Source organism: Hirundo rustica, chromosome W, assembly GCF_015227805.2.
Source record: "Hirundo rustica isolate bHirRus1 chromosome W, bHirRus1.pri.v3, whole genome shotgun sequence".
In the NCBI taxonomy this organism is placed as follows: Eukaryota; Metazoa; Chordata; class Aves; order Passeriformes; family Hirundinidae; genus Hirundo; species Hirundo rustica.
This window is the reverse complement of record NC_053487.1, coordinates 6,876,370-6,900,238: the sequence shown is the minus strand read 5'-3', so window position 1 is coordinate 6,900,238 and position 23,869 is coordinate 6,876,370. Positions and strand designations below refer to the sequence as shown.

Below are 23,869 nucleotides of genomic sequence, written 5' to 3'. Positions count from 1 at the left end.
CCCCGTATTCCTTATTACATATGGGCCAATTTCATAAATTTTGTGTTCAATTTTAGGTGGTGTGGTCTGAGCTTGGGTTACAGTTGATTTGGTTGTTGCAATAGGTATAGTTGTTATTTTAAATTTAAATGAGAGCCCTTTATTACCACGACCCCAAAGGCAGAACACATTCACCGTCTGTACTAACGTAAAATTATACCAACAATCCAATTTACTTAGACGATCACAAATTTCCCGGTGATAATCTGTAGGAGAAGTTGAGACACTAATTTGAATTGCCTTTTCATAGTTAGTCCCGTTAATCATTCGGCATCCCACTCTGACTACCTCCCCTATAGTCCCTTGAAGAGTCCACAACTTTTGTTTCTGCCATTCTTGCTTTTCATATATCTGGTTTTCATGCATAACCATGGTTGATAGGTTTAAATCCTTTATATCAGAATGATTTCCCATGGATCCAGTATACTGAATGAAAGCTTGGGACCAAGGCCATTCAGCATTTTTCTGGTTAGAGACGCTTTCCAACTCTTGGGTTACACTTATAGCTACAGGCAAAACAAACAAAACAATTCTACTGATTGAATTCCTGTATGCTAAATTATGGAATATTCTCAACCACAGTGTATTCATTATGCTCGAGTGAGTTTTAATTTCAGTTCATTGTCACCCGGGATTACTTTCCAAGGAGTTTCCGGAGCCTTCTTCACTCGAGAATGGTGAATCCAGGCACTCTGTTCCTTGATTTTAACTGCAGTGAAGGTGGTGAGAAGCACCTGTGTCTTGGTTTGAAAAGACAGGTGTCTGCTAAGGAGAGGCAGGCCTCTCCAGGAAATGAGGAATTTAAATCCTTCTCTCCATGTTATTATATTTTGGAAGATTAAAAAAAAAAAAAAACAAAAAAAAAAAACTTTTCAGTCAGAGCTATGGGGAAAAGGAATAACAGTCTTTTACTAGTAAATATAACAGGACAGACAAAAAAACCAACAGCAATTATAACAATAGTAGAACAGAACCAAGAACCCCGAGGGCAAACGGTGGAAGCTCCGGCGCTGATGGCTGGAAGCTGGGCGTGGCGGACTGTCCTCCGCAGGCGGGGGGGTGTCCTCGGCAGGCAGAGTTGGCAGTGCCGGATAAGCCGCAGCGGCTGGACCCGGGCTCACCCAAAATCCAGCAGGACAGCGAAGAAAACTCCGAATTCCTGGGTGCTCCAACAGATGGTAGAATTCCCAGGGCCAGACCCCTCCGTTACCCGTGGACTCCAGCAGCCAGCAGTGGCCCGATCGGTGCTCCCCCTGGAAGAAGAGAGCCACGAGATCCCCCCACCCTCGGCTCTCTCCGGGAGCTTTTCTCCCTCCCCCAAAACTAAGTTATCAGTTCTTTTGTCCAGGTTAAGCACTCAGCACTTAGTCTCCTAGCAACTTGGGAGGGGGAAAAAATTCTACAGTAAACTTAACCCTCAACAACCTGGAATGGTCCTTCCCACTGTGGCTCCAAAGTTTTTTCTGTAAGAGACTTAACATACACATAATCTCCAGGCTGTATGTCATGCACTGGCCCATCCAGCCCTCTGCTCCGAGTTCCAGCCACATGCTTCTCAATTGCTTTGAGCTGTTTGCTTAAGGCTATCATATAGGCAGTCAGCCTCTCCTCCCCTACCTGGGTGGACAATCCCTTTTGCACGCCATATGGTCTCCCGTAAAGCATTTCAAAGGGACTTAATTTTTCCTTAGCTCTAGGCTTGGTTCGGATCCGCAGCAATGCCAGTGGGAAAGATTGAGGCCAGGGTAAATTAGCTTCTTGTCCCAGCCTAACAATTTGCTGTTTTATTAAATGGTTCATTTTTTCCACTTGGCCACTTGATTGGGGGCGATAAGGGGTATGGAGCTCCCAGTCTATGCCCAGGTGACCACTGATTTGCTGTACTATTTTTGAAATAAAGTGTGGCCCCCTATCTGAAGATATTGTGGCTGGAACTCCAAAGCGTGGTATTACCTCTTGTAGTAATACTTTGGTTACCTCCCGGGCTTTGGCAGTTCTGGTGGGAAAAGCCTCTGGCCACCCTGAAAAGGTATCTGTTAAAACCAGCAAGTATCGATACCCCCCTTTTCTTGGGAGTTCTGAAAAGTCAATTTGCCACTGTTGTCCAGGCCCGTGGCCTTTCCCAATTTGACCTAGTTTTGGTTTGGGAGTATTTTTGGGTTTGGTCTGGAGGCAAATATCACACTGCCGGGTTACCTGGATGACAGTAGAATATAAATTCCTGGCAGTAATCTTTTCAATTAGATAGTTATACAGGGCTTCTATTCCCCAGTGTGTTTTCTGATGCTCTTCTCTTACTAGAGACCATAACAAATGAGAAGGGATGACTATTGTCCCACCTGCAGTAATAGCCCATCCCTCTTGGTTATACTTTCCTCCTTGATCCTGAATTAATTTTCTATCTTTTCTGGTATATACTGGCTTACCTTCCAGGGAGACCTGTCCATCAGGAATTAAGGCTCCCTCGATCGTTATCTCACCTTTTGCTGCTTCTTTTGCCTCTCTGTCCGCCAGCTCTTTCCTTCCTCCAATTCAGAGCTCACCTTCTGGTGTGCCTTGATGTGCATAATTGCTACCTGCTCAGGTAGCTGGACTGCTTCCAGTAGCTGCAATATTTCCTGAGAATGTTTGATGTTTTTCCCTTGTGAGTTTAACAGTCCCCTTTCTTTCCAGATGGCTCCATGTGCGTGTTCAACCCCAAATGCATATCTCGAGTCTGTATAAATGTTTACTTTCTTTCCTTTCGCGATCTCTAGAGCACGGGTTAGAGCGATTATCTCAGCCTTTTGTGCAGAGGTATCTGTTGGCAAGGGTCCAGATTCTATTACTTTTCTGCAGGTGGTAACTGCATACCCAGCATGTCGCTTTCCACTGATGACGTAGCTGCTCCCATCAGTGAACCAGGTTTCTGCATCATCCAAAGGGGCGTCCTTCAGATCCGGGCGGCTGGAGTAGGAGGCTTCGATGGTCTCCAAGCAGTCGTGGTGTACTGGCTCCCCTTGATTCCCACTGAGGAAAGAAGCTGGGTTGATGTTAGTTACAACTATCTCTACATCGTCTTGTTCTACCATGATGGCTTGATATTTCAGGAACCTTTGTGGGGAAAGCCAGTGCCCGCCCTTTACTTCCAGGACTGCAGACACTGTGTGAGACACAAATACAGTCATTTTCTGGCCCAGAGTGAATTTGCATGCCTCTTGAATATTCAGCACCACAGCTGCAACAGCTCTGAGGCATCCTGGCCATCCCTTGGCTGTTGTGTCTAGTTGCTTGGAGAAGTAAGCAACTGCTCTCCGGTATGGACCCAGGTCCTGGGCCAGTATCCCCAGGGCGATTCCCTGCTTTTCATGGGAGAACAGGAAAAACGGTTTACTTACATTCGGGAGTCCAAGAGCCGGGGCTGACATTAGAGCATTCTTCAGCTGATGAAAGGCTTGCGTGGCCTCTTTTGTCCACTGGAGGTTTCTGTTCCCATTTGTAATGAGTGCATACAGAGGTTTCACGAGCAACCCGTAGCTGTGTATCCAGAGCCTACACCATCCTGTCATTCCTAAGAATGTTCGCAGTTCCTTTACCGTTTGAGGCCTCGGGGTTTGGCATATCGCTTCTTTGCGATCTTGCCCTAGGGTCCGCTGTCCTGCACTGATTTCATAACCCAGGTAGATTACCTTTTGCTTCACAACCTGGGCCTTTTTCTTTGATACCCTGTACCCCTGTAGTCCCAGGAAATTTAGAAGACTTACTGTCCAGGCTACACATGCCTCTTTTGTCCGGGTAGCTATGAGGATATCGTCCACGTACTGCAGTAGCTTTCCCTCTTCTGGGGGAGCCTCCCAGGATTCCAGGTCTTTGGCAAGTTGCTCCCCAAACAGAGTGGGAGAGTTCTTGAAACCTTGAGGTAGAACTGACCATGTGAGCTGGGATTTGCGCCCACTTTTGGGGTTTTCCCATTCAAATGCAAAAATTTTCTGGCTGTCCTCATGGATAGGGAGGCAAAAGAAGGCATCTTTCAAGTCTAAAACAGTAAACCAAGTTAACTCAGGTGTTAGGCATGTTAACAGAGTGTACGGATTTGCTACCACAGGATAGAGGTCCTCAGTTACTTTGTTAACAGCCCTTAAATCTTGTACTATCCGGTATGATCCATCATGTTTTCGGACTGGCAAAATGGGAGTGTTGAACTCAGACAGGCACTCTTTTAACAACCCTAATTGCAAAAAGTTTTCAATTATGGGACTAATTCCTTCCCTATCTTCCTTTTTCAGGGGGTACTGTTTAATTCTAACGGGTTGTTTCCCTTCCTTAAGTTTGATTAATATTGGAAGTGCATTTTTCGCTCTCCCTGGTACATTGGAGGCCCATACTCCAGGAAACACTTGATTTATTATTTCTTCGCTAATTTCCCCCTCTGTTTGAACGGTTGTCAACATTAAACTTAATGCCTCTATATATTGTTCATCATTTACCTCCAGAATGTCCTCCCCATTTTTAAATTTAATGGTTACTTGTAATTGTTCTAGCAAGTCTCTCCCCAAAAGGTGTCTCGGGGAGCTGGGCAGATATAGGAATTTATGAATGCCCCATTGCTTTCCAAGCTTATACTTTAATGGTTTACAAAAATATGCTTTTTCAGGTTGGCCAGTTGCTCCTATCACTGTAACATAATTCTTCCCCACAGGTGCCAAAGTCTTATTTAAGGCTGAATATGTTGCTCCTGTGTCAACCAGGAATTCTACTTCTTTCCCTTTTTCCCCCACTTCCAATTTTATAACCAGTGGATCTTCTGGGGTGAGATCTACCGGTCCTCTTCAGTCTTCTTCCACATATGCAGTCACCTTTCCTTTCTCTCAGTTTCCCTTGTCCTGAAAGCCACCCCGTCTTTATTCTGGGCATTGATTTTTCCAGTGACCATATTTCTTACAGATCGCACACTGGTCTCTGCCCAGCCGGGACGGGCCTTGCCTAGGTGGTCTCTGCCCACGTTTTCCCTTCTCTCTCTCACTTACAACAGCTACAAGCTTCCTCATTCCTTGTTTATATCCTTCTTCCCGGTTACTAAAGACTCTCCACGCCTCATCTAACAAAGTCTCTAAGTTCCTCCCATCTGTTCCTCGAAGCTTTTGAAGTTTACGCCTTATGTCACCTGTAGACTGCCCTAGGAATAAATTAACTAGCTGCTATATCCCTACTTCAGACCCAGGGTCCAGTGATGTGTGACGACGCATAGCATCTCTTAATTTCTCAAGGAATTCAGATGGCGACTCAGAGGGCCCCTGTTTGATTACATATAAGGCTGACCAATTTATTGTTTTGGGAATGGCTCTTTCCATCCCCTTTGCGATCCACTCCTGATAGCTTTCCAATTTTTTCAATTCTGCTGTTCTGTTTGGATCCCACTGTGGGTTTTGGAGTGGGAAATAATCTTTCACATCCAGCTGTTGGGTTTTATAATAATCCTCTGCCAGATCCCCTGCTGTTTTTATGATTAATTGTTTTTCTGTCTCAGTCAGTGCATCCAATAATAATTGCATATCGCTCCAATCTGGATTGTGTTGTTTTATTATATATCGCAGATGTTTGGCTGTGTTAACTGGATCACTGCGATAGTTTTTAGCGACCTTTTCCCATGCTTCCAAATCAATCGTGGAGAAGGGAACTTTAACTAATACCACTCCTCCCTCTGATCCCACTGCCTCACGCAGAGGTGCCTGTAATATGTGTGTCTGTTGTCTAGTCCGGTGTGCAATCGGGAAAGTGTCTGCACCCTCTGAGTCTACATCCTCCTCCTCATCCCTTTCTTGTCTTATGTGGGGAGGCTTAAGCAGATCATCTACCAGGTCTTGTTCCTGGGCCACAGTTTAGTAAACCTTATCTGATTTTGTACATCTTTGCCCTATGCTACATGCTGAACAACACCGTTTAAACCCTCCTCTCTTAGTCTTATTCTCTTTCTCCAGGGCTAACACCAGAGGGTCAGATGGAGCCCTGATCCCACAATCCCTCTGCCATTCGGGGTGATTTCGAAGGGAGAAAAACATATCGGCATATGACACCTCCGTCCACTTGCCTTCTCTCCTGAGAAATAGCATGAGTTGCAATAGCGTGTTATAATCCAAAGTTCCGCTAGGCGGCCACCTCGCTCCATCATCCAATTTATAGAGTGGCCACCAATCTCTGCAAAATCTAATAAGATCTCTCTTGTTCTCAGTTCCCCCACGTCCAGCAATATTTTTCCAATGTGCAATAATACAACCTAGTGGACTCGCTTTGGGGATCTCTTTGCTTTGTTCAATACCCATTATCTCCTCCTCCTTGTTCCGTCCTGTTTTCGCCCAAACTTTTCCTCGCACAATTTCAGAGTCACTTCCCAATTATCTTCCCACACACAGCCCCAATCTGCAGGCACACAATGTGACTTTGTATATACAACCTCCAGAGTTTTAGGTTCAACATCAACCTGATTAAGATAATATTTCAGTTTACACAGGGGGCATATGCCCTGCTGGTTATTAGAGTAACAATACCAACATTTTTCACAATCTCTACACTGCAATAATACCCGTGCCAGATGCCAATGTCTTGATTCTCTGACAGATCTAAGTCTCCCACAAGAACAGGCTATCCCATTCACCTCCCCTGGAATACTTAGGGTCTGTACTGCAGGTTATTCCCAGTCCAAGGCCACCAATCTCCCTGCAGAAGTTCTGTATATTCTTTCTAGATAGACCTGTTCATTCCCTCTCTCTAGCCAATAATTCACTGGATCAATCGATTCCCAGGGATCAAGCCCAAACCACTGCTGAGGAGAGACTCCGTCAATTTGTCTATGCACGGTTGGAACAAATGTTAACCACTTCACACTCAAACATAACACCCCTCGTTCACATCGGGTTTGCCCCACACTGACTCCAGTCGCTTTGCCTTTCTCCGGCCGCCTCAGTCGCCCGAGGTCGGAAACGCGGATAGAGCTCCACAATCGCTCCACACCTCTGGTGCGTCTCACTCACTCACTCACTCACTCACTCACTGAACTTACTCAATGACTCAACGTGTCCGGACTTAGCATTCACACAAAATAGCAGCAAAACAAGGGTTCACTCGACTCACCCCCAGAGTCGCTAGCGGGCTGCTCTATCAGCTCAGTGAGACCCCTTCTCATCGGCCGTGCTATCGGCCGGGGATCGATCCCTCCCCCTCTGTGTCCGGCTTCTCCTTGGCCGGCTGCTTGCAAGCCCACCGGGACTGTGCTGCACGTCAGACGTCTCTGCACGACTTATCAGCTGCCCCTTTCCTGATATTTAATTCATACCTTTATCCGCAAGGCCAGCAGGTCGTTGTCTGTCCCCGCGGTGAGCGAGCCGAGGTCCGGGGTCCCTCCCGGGAAGGTCCTGGGGGCACGCCAGGGAATCCGCTCCTCGGCCGCTCCCACAGCCGGACAGAGATTCTCCTGGCTGGCTCGCCAAAATGATGTGCGGAGAGAAGACTCTATCACTCACAGAGTGGTTATGAGAGTAGGTATGAATTTATTCAGTGCTGAGGTGCATGGGGATAACTCCTCAAAGACATGCACACCTGGGAGCTTCGTTTCTCCCTTTTTATCTCTACAAACTAGGGTCAGACAATATGCCTAATACATATTTATTTCCTAACCCCGCCTGTCCCCGCTTCGTATTAAAATTAGTTCCACGCCTATTTGAGGCTGCGCACTGCTCCTTATTGATCACTCCAGTGGTCGTCGGGGGTCTTTGGGGATGAAGCACATAGTCATCCTCTGAGTTGAACTTTTCAACTTGTCTCCTTGCGCATGCTCTGTTGTTCCTTTGGCCATCTCCTATATCATGTTTCCCCGTTTGGGGCCCAAAGAATGAGTAGATAATCAATACCAGGTGGGCATAGCGGTGACCAGAGTCCTAAAGGAGGAATTTAGAAGTCCCACTGGGGCCAGAGAGAGAAGATTGATCTGCTGGGGGGACTTGAAACTAATATGTGACAGACTGGTGCTTTTAAAGAAGAGTTCTCTGTTAATATAGTGTGCTCTTGCCAGGCACCCTTGCTTTATTTTCTCTGTCTCAATTTGTTCTAAGGACACGTGGAGAAAGTGAAAAAACAACCAGCGAATAAAATTTTTCAACTGTTTCTTTGAACAATGGTTCCCCCCATCATCCAAGGCACCTAAAACTTGGTAAAAGACCTTTTTCTGGGACACAGACAGCCTAGCACCCATTTTTTGGCTCAGATATTAAGATTCTGTGTCCCCCTTGTCTGCGACTGGGAAACCGAGGGAAAAAAAAAACCAAAAAAAACCAGGAAAACCCCGCTGGAGAGAAAAAAAAACAGGAAGAGAAACCTCCCCCCTAGGAGCTGCACAGCATAAACCAATTTGCTTTTAAAAGCAACCCTGAAGGTTTGTCCTGAAGGCGAGAACCTTCCCCCAAAGGGGAAACCTTTCCCTGAGATTTTAAGCCTCTGAAAGTTTTTTTCCTAAGATTCCTGAGTGGGAATCCTTACCAAACTCCAGCATAGTGACAAAAAATCTTCCCAGTCGCTCCCTCTGCCTGAAACTGATCCTTTGGTGCAAAAAGAGCTTCCAGTTTCGGTTCCCAGGGTCAGCTGGCCACACATGTAGTTGCTTTCTTCTGGGAGCAGCTTGCTGTTCGGGGAGACTTCTCAGCAGTCCGATGGGATTTTTAAATCCAAAGGAAAATCACAGCCTCTCTCTGTGGAATCCGGTGTTTCAGGGGCTCCACAGCGAACGCCAAGCCTGACGGGTCTGTCTCTGTGTGGATGGGTCACGTTTTTGGTCTCACGTGCCTGCGTGAAGCTCCTCGGCCACGTGCTCCACACTGGTTCTTTGAGCCTTCTCCTGGGAGTCACACCAGTGGCTTCGAGCACCACGCTTGGGCATCACTTGTGGCTTGTCTCTCTCTCTCGGAGCCCCGGCTCCGTTTTTGCTCTGGCTAGCTCGAGAGACAAACCAGTTGGGAGGATTTTTCCTCAGGGTCCCAAAAACCCAGGAGTGGCTGTGAACCTTTTTCTTTAGAGAGAGCAAATCCTTGTCGATGGCAAAGGAAGGTCTGCACTTGATCCGGGGGGAAATTCAGTCTTTCTTCTGTGTTCCTGCCCCAGCCTGGGTCAGGAGCCCCTTCCCAGTCCCCGAGCCAAGAGACTTATCCCACATGTTGCTCTGGCTTATATCTAGGGAAGGGGCTGAAGGCGGGGACAAGCCACTACCTAATCAAGGACAAGGTAGGAGTGGAATAGGGTTGGATTACATTCCAGGAAGGGGACAATGTGGGAGAATGGGTGGAGAAAAGGGGCAGGGACAAACTTTGGGATGTTACATTTTCCAGGGGAACAGGGGGGTACAGAAGAAACCATTACAAAACCCAATATACAAATGAAATACAATATGAAACCAAATAATACACAGCAACACCCTTATAAGTAATCTCTCTCCATCTTTCTTGTAAATTTCCTTCATGTACCAGAAGGCTAGAATTAGGTCACCCTGAAGCTTCTCCAGGTTGAACAATCCCAATTGTCTCAGCCTTTCCTTAAAAGAGAGGTGCTCCATCTCTTCATCTGTTTATAGTGTGAGTTTTAGGCAGTCTTTAGGAACAGAAATAACCAGAGAAAGAGGGTAGATTATGGAGAGCTAAAATATTTTTTCAAGGGCTCCATGCTTACTAATTTATCTAAGGCTGATGGCATTTTGTCACTGTGGCTGAGTTTATTTCACCCACAGGGTGAAATTCCCTGACTCTATTAAATACCCCCCACTGTGATGGTGGGTTTTGTTAAGCTGTTTTGGAGTTGTTTATCCCAATGGTTCATCCCTGCTCCCCCCTCCCCCACTAAATCAAGTACTGTCCAAAGGTATCTCCTCCACTGTCCCCTTGTCCACATCTCCTGACCCTCCCCTGTGTTAATCTGGGGCCAATCACCTACCTGCCCCACCCTTCTGCCCCCCGGTTTAAAGGTTTGGCATGGGACCCTGTTCTCTTCTCTCTCTCTCTCTCGTACCACCTCTGGAGAAATAAAGATCTCTGAGAGAGCCTTCTCTGACTCTTGCTTTGAACCTAGACACCGGGGATATCCAGGACCAGGAGAGCAGAAAGCAGTTCTGCTCTCTACCATTACTTGGACTGCTTGCAGTCTGAGGATGGCACTATTGACAAGCGTGGCCGTGGAACATAGCTAGCTGGAGCCCCCCGGCCCCTTGTCGTAACCCTACTTCATCACCCCCTTCATGCCCACCGTCCCTCTGTATCACTGTACTCACGTATCTCATTCTATCAGTCTATGAATATTCATCCTTTACCTGTGTCCTCCCAAGGCTCTGTTTAACATGTTGTCTCCTTTCTTAACCCCTCTTGCCATGGTGCTGTTTATCTAACTCAACAACTTGTGATTTACTCATTTCCATCATTCTGTTCCACAGCACAACTCTTCCAGAAGCACCTCCCTTTGCCTCAGTACCCTTCTCAGCCCTTTGGAGGGTCACCCTGACAGTCCCTACTTTCCTTTGTACATATATTCCCATTAAAGTTCGCTTGGGTATAGTAAATCCTGGTCAGACAGTAGGATGATGTGCCTGGCACTGGAAAATTTGAGGACATGGAGCAGATTTTTTGAGCTCTCAGCCACATTTTGGATATAGTTGACTTTTTCCTGAACAGTATCCTGGTACATGGCATTTGAAGCTGTTTGCTGCCCTTAGTGGCAAGGACATAATATAACTCCACAATAAAAATAAATAGCAAAATCCACATAGTTTAGTGCTGTAGTCAGATCCTGCAGGTGGCCTTTGTATTAAGAAAACCAGGATATTTGTGAGATTTCTGTTCAGAGTTAGAAGTTTTGCTAGGAACTTTCAGCTGAATTGCCTTTTAGGCAATTCTAGCCATGGAAAATGAAGGTATGGAAGCTATTCCAAGCTGTGAAATGCTTGTGCTGAAGCACCAGACAAGGAGAATGGTGCAGGTTTTGTAAAAGTGTTGTGTTGTATTGCTTTTAGAGAATGGCGGCAGTAGTGATTAACAGTATATTCCGTTCACAGCTGTAGATCCTAATTTTCCGGTGAATCAGACTGGTCATAAATATTAGAAATTAAGCAAAATTATTTAGATATTTATGTTCTCAGTCTTTGCAGGAGATGGCAATTCTGTATCACCTCACAGAAGGGTGTCATTACTGGCTGTGATAGGCCATAGTGTAAGGGGCACAGGAGTGTGAAAGGTATTTCTCCTCTGCAGTAATACAAGATAAGGAATTTTTCTTTGGGTTTTTCAATATAAATCCATATTGAAAAATCCTGTAAATATTTTAAATGTAATCTTGTGAGTCTTTTAACTCAACTCCATGCATCTTTGTGCATGTCAGCCCAAAAGTCTTCATTAATCGTATCATTTGAGTGAAAGAAATGTAAGCATCAACAAGAGTTGATGAGACAGTCGCCAAATGTAGAAAAATGGAATATGCTCAAGTCAGTCTTGATTAACAAAAAATGCAAGGAGGTGCCATAATAAATACTAAGGTACAGAAACAAGAGTTCTAATCAGTTATCTAGAAGCATCTACCTTTAATCATTTTAAAGTAAGAATAATTCATCTAGCCATGTTCCCAACTAAGGTAGTTGAAATGTTGAAAAATCCTAACTTTTCTATCTTAACAGTTTCAACACCTAGCACACTGGCAAAAGAACTGTTTTATCCCAGGAGAAAATGAAGACCTTTTAAAATTTGGTGCTGGGAAAGACCCTGAAGCCCCCTACATGTAAGAGACAGATATGTATGATGCAACTGCTATTGCAGAAAAATACTGTAAAGTAAGCACAAACTTTGATGCTTCGATCACTTGGAGTAAGTTTGCCCAGGCCAGTCTCAAACCTGAATACAGTCAAGAACTAGGATCACATCTCATAATGAATTTTACGCCAGATTTCTGAAAGCTGAGCAGACTCTCATTGCAATCAAAGCCCTGGTATGTGCTTCAGCAGCTAGGGAAGGCTGGGGAGAACACTGGGAAAGCCTGCGGGACTTAGGTCGGAGAGAGCCTAATCTTGAAGAAGGTTGTAAAACCTTTTTGCACTAAGACGGGAAAAAGGCGCCAGGTTTGTGGCCGGGGTGGGACTCGAATTCGGATCCTCCTCGGGCCGCGCCCCCAGGCACACCCCCGCGGCGCGCGCGTCCTAGTGATCGTTGCGGCGTTTCAAACACACACACGCTCCTCCCACAGCCAATCAGCGCGCGTAGCGCCCGGGGGCTGTCGGGAGCTCTCTCGCCACCGAAGCAGTGCCAGGGTGTGTACCCATCGCGCATGCGCCTTGCGAGACGGGCGGTGTTGCGCTCCTATCCTCGCGCATGCGCAGTGTGCGGCGGTGGTGGGTGCGGAGCGCGGTCGGCACTGAGGGAAGCATCGGGCGCAGTGGGAACGCTCCCTCCGTCACCGCGGGCAGCGGCACTGGCAGCAGTTGCTGGAGGAATTGGCCGCCCCTGAGCCGCCCCCGGGATGCGGCACTGCTGCGGCCGCCCCCCCCGCCGGGCCTGGCGCGCTCCCAGGCTGAGCCTGCGGCGCCGCCCGCGGGGCCTGTAGGGCCGGGACAGCGGCGGCCCGAGGAGCCGCGGCGGCCCGAGGAGCCGCGGCGGCCCGAGGAGCCGCGGCGGCCCGAGGAGCCGCGGCGGCCCGAGGAGCCGCGGCGGCCGCCGGCAGTGAATGGGCGCCGCGGCGGGGCGGGAGGAGCCGGAGCCGCCGCCGCCGCGATGGCTCAGGAGAAGATGGAGCTGGACCTGGAGCTGCCGCCGGGGATCGCCGCGGCCCCAGGCGACGGCAGTGGCCTGAGGCGGTCGAACAGCGCCCCGCTCATCCACGGCCTCAGGTGAGGGGCCCGGGGGGCTCGGCTCATCGAGCCCCGGGGTCGCCGCTGCCCGCCGGCCTCGCCGCGGGCCTCGGCCAGGCCCGGCGCTCCCTCAGCACCCTGTGGATCGTGTCCCTTGCCCCGCGGGGCTGGGGCCGCCAGTGCCCCCTTGTCCCCCCTCGGCTCACGGAAGGTGCTCGCCGTGCTCCCAGAGACAGCAGTGCTCCTGTTCAAATAAAATGTTTTCATCGCTCTGGAGGCTGCAGCGCGTGTCATAGTACTGTGGAGCTTTAAGTAAAGCGCACCCAAAAAAGCTGTTCATACAACTTTGTTTTCTCCCCGCTGCAGTGACAACTCCCAGGTGTTTCAGCCTTACGTGTTGCGGACTCGCAGGAACAGCACAACAGTTATGAGCCGTCATGGAGTGGTGAGGAATCTTAAGCATGTCATGTTTACACACAACAAGGAATAATTGGAGTTGAGAAATGAAGTTAAATTTGATTTGTATTTGCACTAAGTATCCTAGCAAGTTTCCAAGCTGCAGAATAAGCATTTTTTCACCTCTAACTGCAACCTATAATGAAATAATACTGGTGTGTTGACTGTGTGTCCCCAAGAAAAGAGTAGTTGATGTTGTATGTGACGCCCCATATTAAGTCCAGTTTTAAAGTTAACTTAAGCCTGACTGTGTTAGAAGAGTAAGATTCTGTCAGAATTAAAAGTCTTGAAAGGGTGTTTTACTTTGTTGTGAAAATGGATGAGGGAGTCACGGTTCTTTGTTGACCTGTTTGATATAGTGCTCTCTTATCACAAAGGCAGAACAGTAGACCTCAGAAAATCACTGAAAGAAGAGGAATTTATTTGTTGCTCTCTGTTATAAGTCTGGTAGTATACACTACTGCAGTTGTTTAACTTTTCAACGATGTTGCATTTCTTTTTTTCTACTCTCTCCTTGTCAGGTGAAGGATTTATGTGCTCCTTCCACTGAATTTTTTCTGTCTTGTCTGAGGGTAGTAAAGATTAAATATTGCTGTTCTCAAAGCATTAAAGTTCTGACATAAGTTTCCTCTATGTCTTCTGTTCAGGAAAGGTGACAGGGATTTTTAATTCAAAGTCTTCTGTTGTGAGATTTCTTAAGAATCCAGAATTTTGGAGCTCATCAGTAGGTGTGACATTGGACACACGGCCATCCTGAGTGGGAGCTGTTGGCCCATTTATATGTGATGTTAGAGTTCCAGAGAAATTAGATGCATAAAATTGTACACAATTGAAAAATTGCAGAAGTTAAGATTTAAGGAGTGTTGATCAAGACTGAGTTGAGGCACTGTGATTTCTCCTTTACAATAGCCAGCTGGTTGAGTAAGGTGCCCTACAGGAGTTTGTCATATCCTGGGCAGTGGGGGACTGTAAACAATCACAGTTTCATTTGTAGTATCTCCCTTGTCTAAGTGGCATCTGTAGCTATTTGTGTACTTGAGATGCTGAGCAGTATCTGCCTGCAAGTCAGGTCCATGCCACTTCCTGAGTGAAACAAGGAATTTGTGAGAGGTAAAACAAGTCTTTTCTCTTGAAGGTCAGTGTTTGCTTTTTTGCAACATTGTTTGAGTCATCCACATGTAGTTGTGCGGCTCATTTTGAACTCCCTAAGAATGTAGCTGATGGTATGTGTATGCAAGCAGTTATGTGTAATTTAATCATTGTGGCTGTCACTTTTTTCCAGTTCTTGTCATCATCTCCTATTCGTATTCCTAGCAGCCGACTTCATCAGATCAGAAGGGTAAGTGGAGTTTTTATCTGTGTATTCAGTAACAGAATGAAAAGTACTATATGATATAGAAGTACTTGCACAGTGGGGGTTTCTTTCCTATTGAATTTTTCAAGTACTAAAGAAAACGGAATATTTCTTAATACTTAATTTCAACAGGGAAGTAGCCTTGCAAGGCTTATTGTTGTGTTTAAGATCTCTTGCATTTTAGAAGTATTTAATTTAAGAGAAGAAGTGAGCTGGACTGGTGGCTGTCCTGTCTTTCTGTAGTGGTTCTGCTGTTCATGTTTCAATCCTGATGGCAAATAATGGAATCACAGGTATTTGAAGTACCTGTGATGAATCAAATGTTATAGAAAAACTTATGACATTTATCTCTTGCAGGAGGAAGGAGTGGATTTAATGAACAGAGAAGCAGCACATGAAAGGTGATTGTTACTGAAAGAAGGTGATAAAATAGCCAGTTATCCTCTTTGTAGCTACTGATGGGTTTTTTTGTGTTCTAGGGAAGTGCAGACAGCAATGCAGATAAGCCAGTCATGGGAGGAAAGCTTGAGCCTGGTAATCTTTTTATAGATGTTTCCTATTTAATTCTACTTTTACGCTGAAATGACGATTTTAAGGGAAAGAGAAGAATTAACTGTGAAAATAATTTAAGAAGAATTTAAGCTCATCTGCTTTAGCTACTTTGTGCATTTGACCCAGTGACTTTCCATTAGAAGGTTGTGCCTTGGATTTAAAGGTAATGTCCTTGCTAGTGTTAAGTCTGAAACCTTGTATTCACAGAGCGACAATGACTTGGACAAGTCTGAGAAATCTTTTTCCCCAAAGAGAATAGACTTCATTCCAGTTTCACCTGCACCTTCACCTACAAGAGGAATAGGAAAGGTAGGATAAGTGAAATACCAAGCTGAGACAATGTTTCAGAATTCTAGACCAAGCTGAACTGTCAAGATTTGTAACTTCACAAATTGTTCCATAGTTTAAAAAAACCCTGAACAACACAACCGAACAAGCACCAAAAAAGCCAAATCTGTATTTTGTTGGTTTCTTAGAATCAAATGGTTGCCATCTGGGAGCCTGCAGAGTTTAAGGATGTTTTCAGTTACTGCTGTTTGTGCAGTGTTCAGGTGGGTTGGGGATCTGGTTCTAGGGAAGCTGGAAGAGGTCATGAAAATATTCATGGATAAGATCTCCAGGTGCAGAAGTGGGGGGACTCTGGGGAAGAAGCACCAAAATTGGACTGCAAATCTGTGTGGTGAGAGATGAAAATGTGTCCATCAGTTATGGAAAGGAAGGCACAAATGTACTCTGAAGGAGGACTTGGGTGTGTTGAACTCATACTGAAAACTGGTGGAAGATGCCAGAGAAAGAGGTGGATGTTAGATAAACTACTTTTCCAGTGAGGATTGGAAAACTGAAATGTAGCACAGAGAAACTGGCACCTGGATTTGAAGATGGGCTGCTTGACCTTGTTTGCACCCTCTTGTGTGAGTCTGCTTTTGTACAAAAAAGGAGCAATCTGTGTGCTCCTCCCAGATTGGTGCATGTAACAGCCATGTATGAGTGCTGGATAAATGTGTTCCTGGGAAAACATTGATGCTGGCAGCTGGTCCTGTACTTTTGGAATTCTGACTAAAGCACTAGCAGATAACTTGACAGAAAGATTTTTGTGTTTAGCTAGAAGCATTCATGGGCTAAGATCAAATTAGTTGCAGAAGCACAGAGCTAAATATCCTGTTTTACTCTGGAATATTGTCAGTTTTCAGGTCAGAGGTATTTTGAGTAAACTCAACTTGTTTAACAAGCCCCTTGATTGAAGTAAGTCCTGAGTACTGTACTGCTGTTTCTAAATGTAACAAAGAACAGAAACAATTCTCTTATTTAGAGAACAGTGTCTATTTCAATTTTACTTCTCTTGTGGGTTTCAATTTTAGCTTAATCTGAGCAGAATTGCATGGGCCAGTATGTTTTTGTAAGTTAAAATCTAATACTTGTAAGATTATATTTGGTAATCTGTTGCTAGTTTTTCTTTAAGAATAAAAAGGGAATAGAAGAAGGGATGTTTGTTTGGGGGGGTAGAGTGTAACATCTGAGTATTTTAAAGGAAATTCTGAACTATCTTCATTTGAACTTCTTGCAGCAATGTTTTTCACCATCATTGCAAATGTTTGTGAGCAGTAATGGATTACCTCCAAGCCCTATTCCCAGTCCAACAAGGCGATTCTGCAAGTAAGGATTGTCTGTTGTGCTAACATTGGAATTTAAGCCAAAGATTAATTAAAGATGATGTTAAGGCATTAAAAGACTTCGGTTTTACAACTGCTGAAGCATTGTCACATAAAAATGCTCTGAAAGTTCGACCTTTACCAATGGCAGTTCTATGTGTGTGTGCTCTTATAGAGCATGTGTCAACTTTAGACTTGGTAACTTGAGGGGAAGTTCTCAGGTATTTCAAATTAATTTTGTCAGCAGATTACTTCTATATAAATACACTACAAAATTTAGAAAAGGATTGAAATGAGGATGTGATTCACTAAGGGAAGGAGAAAACCTTACAAAATCTACTACAACTTCGTGTGGCAGATAATCTGCTCTACTACGCAGTCTGTATTTGTTATCTATGTATTTAGATTCCACAAGAATTCCAGTTGTGCAGGAATAGTTTTGAAGAATGCATCATATGCTGTGGTTGTGTTGATTTGATGCAAATTGGAACCTTTACAGGCCAGACTCTCAGTATTCTCTCTTCAGCAGGAGGAGTCAAAGTCCAATCAACTGTATCAGGCCCAGTGTTCTTGGCCCCATTAAAAGAAAAGGTATGTATTTACCTTACCAGATGTTTTAATGTGGATGTCGTTTTCTAGCTGGATACACTTTTTTATTCTGTAAATATAACGTACTTGTATCCACAGTGAACTGGAATTTGCCAGGCATAATTCAAAAATGCAATGTAAAGTAGCTAGTCTAAAACACAGGAATAAAAAACTTAACAAACAGCTACTGCTTGACAGAGGCAAACTTTATTATACATCAAATTAAATGTCAGAGCTTACGAATGTTCATAACATTCCTACAAGTACCACTGAACAGTGCACACCCTTCAGATCATCTTAGGAATGTTGCTTATCATGCAGTATCTTCTAAACTTAGTACTGAATGTTTTCACTCTGAAAGTTCAGAAGGTGAGTGTTTAGAGAAATGGAATAGATCAGTGCCCTTTCCTCCTGAAGGGGGGAAAATGCATTCTTTCCTGGAACTGTTGCATGTTAGAGATTTTCAAGTGACATCCCCAAACAAATCTCCGTAGTAGAACTGTAAGAATGAGATATTCTTAAAGTATGCCTTTAGCTGTGCTTATCCTTTCTGCCTTTTTTTTTTAATTATTTTTTTTAACTTAGGCATTCTTAACTGCACCAAAAATGTTGTTTTATTGTACAAGACTTACATTTAGGCTTTGAGAAAAGTTACTGTTTGTTTGGCTTTTTTTTTAGTACTGCTTGTCCTGTCAGATAAAGAATATTGTCTAACTGATATTGATTTGACAGGAGAGAGAAGTTTTCTCATAGATGTCAGTTCTATCTTGGCTTTTATTTTCTGTGAATTTTAGAGGCACTAAAATTGAACAAAAGTTTATTAGGCTAAATGATCAATAAGGAATAAATATCCACACTTACACTTTACACAAATTTTAAAAGCAGTGCAGGTAGAGAGACAGGCCTTTCCTCACCAAATCCATGTGCTCCCATGGAGCATCTTTTACAAAGTGGAGATACAAGTTTTCCTTTTCTTACATTTAAATGAACTTACTTTCTTTTCCCAAATACGTGGTCTTGTTTTTTCTGAATTGTAGCAGTAGATTTATAGTACGAGAAGGAAAGCCATGAACTGAAGAACTTTTCGCTGCCATAGGGAATTAATATCGGTGGACTCTGCAATGTGTTGTAGCAGTGCAGATTTGTCTCTGTGAAATTTAAGGGGCAAAAGTGTTACCTAAGTTGATGTTTTGTTCATTTTTCTGCAAGACCAAGTATTTTATAAATGTTTTTTGCCTATTCTGCTTGCTAGAAGCAATTATTCCTTGCCTTAAGACAGGAATGTATCCCTGTGTGCTAAAGGAAATGAAAATTTTGGAAGCTACCAGTCTTCTATAACATGTAGCAGTGTGATTCTGTTGCAGAATGTATAGACTGGTTTGCTATAATGCTTAACCTCTGTCACGTTTTCAAACTGACTCTGCAACTACTGCAAAGTGTAGGTAAAAGCGAGAAAAATTATTGCCATTTCATGCTTTTTTTTTTTTTCCCCAAAGTAAGAATGAAAATATACTGTAGGTGCAAGGGTTTTTTTTTTAATTTTCAAATTCATTATATTTTCAAATGTGTGTTGTAGAGCAGCTATTAGTGAGCCAGCTCATTCTCACAGCAGATTATACTAAACAGATTACATGAATTCTCCCCATCATATTTAATCTCTTAATGTCTGTAGATGGTTACAGGTACAAAGACAGTCTTCTCCAGGATGAGTAAGTGGAAATGCTTCCACATGACAGATTTATTCCATTCAGCTTCCCTATAAAAGTATACCCGTGCATCAGAATTCGTTGTACAGGGGAGGGTGAAACTGAACCCTGCTGTCATTCTTATTTTCATAGTCACAATTTTAAACTTCATATTTTGACTTATTTCAGTTACCTCATCTCAGCTGTTTACTTAAAACTAAGTTGTGGTAATTAACTTGCTTTAGATTATTTTGTCTGATTGCAGTACAAGTAGCAAGTTTTATGTCTTTGAGATCATTGTAGCCCCTCAGATACTGCTGAAGTTTTAGCTAAGGATGGACTGGATAGTCTAACAACAGCTATCACCAAATTAATGTCTTAGCCAGGTGCTTGGTTGGCTGAATTAGAGAACTTGTGTTACAAATGCAACCTTGGAGTGTTGTAGGTCAAACCTCTCTTACAGCAGACAAATATTAAATGGATATTCCAGAGACACAAGTGAGTTTGATTATTTACACTTTTCCTTAGGTGAAATGGAAACTGAAAGTCAGCCAAAGAGACTTTTCCAAGGAACAACCAACATGCTTTCTCCAGATGTTACACATCTGACAGATCTCAGCTCATGGTAAAATATTTTGTGTGCCCTGAAATGCCAAAACAGGGAATGTGCATTTATCACAATCTTTCTATTTTTTTTTCCAGGAAACAAATACTTTGTATGTATCTTGCAGATGTGTATTAATGGGAGCTAACCTGTGGTAGTGTCCTGTGACAACAATGGCCCTTCTCCTTTGATCCATTCTTCCTGAACAGACTCTAGCCTAGATTTTGTGTATCAAAGCTTTTACACTGAATATAATTGTTACAAAATCCCTGCTGATTCATAAGCAAAGTTACTTTGCTTCATCATTACAATATGTTGTAGACAGTCATCATACAGTGTCTGTGGCACTTTGCTAAATACTTAGAAAATGTGTGTGAGTACTTAATTGTTCTTGTCCCTAAGTTCATGATTTTTAGAGTTATCTTTATTACAATCATAAAATACCAAGGGGTTTTTTTTGGTTTTTTTTTGTTTTGAGTCAGATACTAAGTGTTCAAAAATATCAGCTGTTATTACTGTAATTTCAGTTTACCTACAGACTTGAAACTGCCTAGATGGTTTTTTTCCATGTTGCTTCCCCCTAAATTGCAAAAGCATCAATTTATGTGCCCTCTGGGATCTTGTATCTAGACTTCAAAATCCAAACATAGGAATTCTGTGAGGAAAAATAGGTCTCGATCTTGCTTTGAGTAGTGCCGTGTTAGAGCATACCAGCTAATTAATGACATCTTTGCTGCATTGCTGATTAATTTATTATTTTTCCTTTACTATAAACTTTTAAGGTTTTATATTTATTTGTTGTCACCTCCTTTCCACATCTGATTAAATTCAGCTTCATAATTTATCCTGCATGTTAAAAAAAAAACCCCAATAATTCTGCTCCTCATTCCTGTGAGGAGCATGAATATCTCTAACATGCTACAGAAAACAAGGAGTTTTCAGGGCTGCCAGTCTTGCAGTAAAGACTGAGTGGTAGTATAGGTCTTCTACAAGTCCTGTCCAAGGGGGAAGCACATCAGCTTTGTTCAGAGCCTCATGCCCCTGCACTAAAGGACCTTTTTCCCTTTCCCCAGCCTATCTTCGGATATTCTCGATGGGAGTAGCAGCAGTGTTGACTCTTCTTCTGATTCCCTGACTAAAGGCAGCATTACCACAGAGTCTCCAGTGACTTGCTCCAACTCCTGCTCCTCGTTCATTCTGATGGATGATTTCTCACCCAAGTGACTTTATCAAGTCCTGAGTCAGTGTCTGGCTGTGCTGTCCCCTTCCTGTACACTCGTACAGAGAAATGAACTCTGATCCTTGAACCATTCATATGAGGTTTATTAAAAGGAGAAATTGTTGTTACTGTAATCCTTAGCTACTTTCCAGTGATTTTTTTTTTTTTTTTAATTTATCCATTTAATGGACATTGTAGACCATATTAATGTCTGGTTTTGCAAATTTATTTTTTAAACAAGATGTCTGCTGATATTATACTAACTTTTGCTTTCAGGAACTTGCATATACTTTTTGATTCCAGGAATAGGTATCTACCTATTAGTGTTGCAGTTTTTAGGAATGTACTTCTATCATTATCATGGTCACTATGTCTAGGGAAATAACTTGGTTTGGAAGGATTTGAAAATACTAATTTATTCTCTGGCACTTCTACTATTGAGTAAAATTATTCTTGCCTTTTTTTTTTTTTTTTTTTTTCCCAGTCATTAGCCTCAAATTCCTTTATGGAAGGGAGAAAATTATTTTATTTTCTTAGTGCTGCTAGTCATTTTTATGAATTCATTTACAGAAGACCACATTGGGTGTGGAAATCTCACTCTATTACATTAAACTAAAAACCCCACAGCAAAATAACTAATGACTGTCACTTTTGCCATCAGTGAAGAAATAATACTACTCTACAAACATGATTAAATTAGCTGCATAGTTCTCTTCCCAGAACATTTGTCCTACAGATTGTATGAAATAAGGTCATTATTCAGCAAGATTTGGCCAGGAAAAATTAATCCACACCTTAATCGAAGACACACAGTGCAGATAACTAAGTTAATTAAACTACTGTGTAGGAGAACCATGTATGGCACCATCGATGTCTCCTGTGGCATTGAGGTCATAAGTATTTTTGTGCCTTAGGGGACATTGTTACAAAATGATGGAATGTAAACCAGAGGGGTGGGTGGGGAAAGTCTTTTGTGTACAGCTTGTTTATAGAGTGCTTACCCAGGTCTGTCGGTGGTGCTGCTTCCTTTAGTGTTCCTTTCCAAGGTGTGGAGGTGCTGGGGCAGAGTTGTCCCTTTGTTGGTCATGAGCAGAGCAAGCAGCTCAGAAAATGTTCTATTTCTAAGGAAAAGCTTTGGATTGGATACGAGCTCTGCAAATTGCTTGGTGAAGGAGTTCTCTTTGAGCTCTGAATAGTCTTGATACAGTACCTTGGTCAGTCTGAGGTAGGAACAGATATTTTACTTTTTAAAGACTATAACGGGGCAAAATAAATCTGTTTGTAATCTACTGTGTTATGCTATTTATTATTTATAACTGTAAAAAGGCTGTGGTGATGAATTATAGTATTTTTTTATGATTGAATAAGTTTTTTATGTTCAGTAATTGCTGGCTGGTTTGTATTTAATATGAAACATTGTCTAGCAGAATCATAAGCTTCCATTTTTGAATGTTTGTAACATAAATGCTTTTGTTACCTAAAAGTACTTGTGATCTTTCAGAAAGAAAATAGCACTGAATTTAAAGTAAGATTATGTGCTTTAGATGTGGGCACAATCTCTGGCAATACTGTCTGGTTAAAAGGGGAGGGGGAGAACCATATTTTTTTCTGTTCTGAAGAAGCCATTGGGTATCCAGAAGACATGTACATACCAGATTATTTTTAAAAGTGTTTCCATTAAATTGTAAGGAGTACCAGAATGGGCCAACAGTGGCACTAATATTTGTATGATCATTTCCACCTGTGGAGCATTAGTTCCCCACTTCAAATAAATGTGCATATTGTAAAATACTGTCCATTGGTGCCATTTTTAAATGAGCTCTACAGTATTGAATGTTAATTTTGTTTGTATATGCACAATGCTATTTCTTGAATTTTTGATGTCTTAAGTCAATTATTTTTTTTATTCATGCCTGTATCTTCTTTGCCTTCTTGGTGCTTAAAGAAGGCTGCTTTTTCATTTGCAAAATATTGATAAACAGTCTGTGATAATATCCAACCCCGTTACCTGTGCCCCAGTTCCCTTCTACCGTGCTTTTACTGGTACCGTGATTTGGAAATCTGAATGAGGGATGGCAGGAGGGGGAACCTATTGCATGCTTTCTTAAACCTGAGAAGACCATAGCTATTGCTTAATTTCTGCTGATTTATCTGTACAATTGATGTATTCCAGATTTGTTTGTTAGTGGAGAGTCCTGAGTGCTGACCTCTGTAAACATTAGAATATAAGCTGCATAAAGTGAGCGCACAAATAGTCACTCTTGTTACAGCAGTTTTTTGTAGTGTTCTGGCTATTCCTCACTTGGAAGGTCTTGTAAAAGACATTGCTCTTTTATAAAATATATACGTAATGCACACACTTGCCGTGTCTGTTGTTTCAGAATGAATGGATGTCACTGTGTAATAGGCCCAAGGTAAGCCCAGGTTCTCTTTCACACTCCTAACACAACTTGTTCATTTTGAAACAAAGTTTTCTGATATGCTGATTATTGATACTTGCACTTAACTGCATTTGAGTTGCCACTGATTTAGGTGGTTCATTGATACTGTAGCATACTCTGACTAAAACTAAAAGTTGCATTTCTGGATTTGTTACCTGCCTTGTCTGAGGGAATTAGATACCAGTTGGGAAAGAAGGCCAGAGGCCAGGTGGTGCTTGTAGTCAGTTTTAATGTATAACTATTGACATTTAACAACTGGTTTTTTTATGACTTCACCAGACTTATTTCTGCTGAATTGCCATGATGAGTGAGAATTCCTGTCTTTCCCTCACTTCCTTTTTATGAGATCATTAGTGCATATCTGTTGCTGAGAATCACAGTGATGTGTTACCTTTAATGTTGTAATAGTTGAGAACTAAGTTCAAATACCTGTGTAATTCAAGC

The 23,869-nt window shown here is 43.1% G+C and overlaps 1 protein-coding gene and 1 non-coding gene across 3 annotated transcripts; both read left to right on the top strand.

Annotated features, from left to right (window-relative positions):
- Positions 1–12,761: 12,761 nt before the first annotated feature.
- On the top strand, positions 12,762–23,363 carry LOC120764927 (PABIR family member 2-like). Of its 2 annotated transcripts, none has more exons than XM_040089084.2 (10): positions 12,762–12,916; positions 13,244–13,322; positions 14,616–14,672; positions 15,045–15,088; positions 15,167–15,221; positions 15,447–15,548; positions 16,804–16,892; positions 17,418–17,479; positions 19,690–19,786; positions 20,839–23,363. In XM_040089084.2, the coding sequence occupies exons 1-10, from the start codon at positions 12,801–12,803 to the stop codon at positions 20,987–20,989; spliced, it is 852 nt and encodes a 283-aa protein (XP_039945018.1). In that variant the 5' UTR covers positions 12,762–12,800; the 3' UTR covers positions 20,990–23,363. The 2 variants fall into 2 exon arrangements, with proteins under 2 accessions (XP_039945018.1, XP_039945017.1); XM_040089083.2 differs by having other exon boundaries at positions 17,415–17,479.
- LOC120765014 (small nucleolar RNA U109) lies at positions 20,612–20,759 on the top strand. Its single transcript, XR_005704344.1, has one exon. It is a non-coding gene; the product is annotated as a small nucleolar RNA U109 (small nucleolar RNA).
- Positions 23,364–23,869: the final 506 nt, after the last annotated feature.

What these genes read in the sequence shown, in the direction of transcription:
- LOC120764927 (XM_040089083.2), top strand. Translation starts at nt 12,801, where the DNA reads ATGGCTCAGGAGAAGATGGAGCTGGACCTGGAGCTGCCGCCGGGGATC. An exon ending in GGGAGGAAAGCTTGAGCCTG is followed by an intron (nt 15,222 to 15,446) that starts GTAATCTTTTTA and finishes TTGTATTCACAG; the next exon opens with AGCGACAATGACTTGGACAA. An exon ending in CCAACAAGGCGATTCTGCAA is followed by an intron (nt 16,893 to 17,414) that starts GTAAGGATTGTC and finishes TTCTCTCTTCAG; the next exon opens with CAGGAGGAGTCAAAGTCCAA.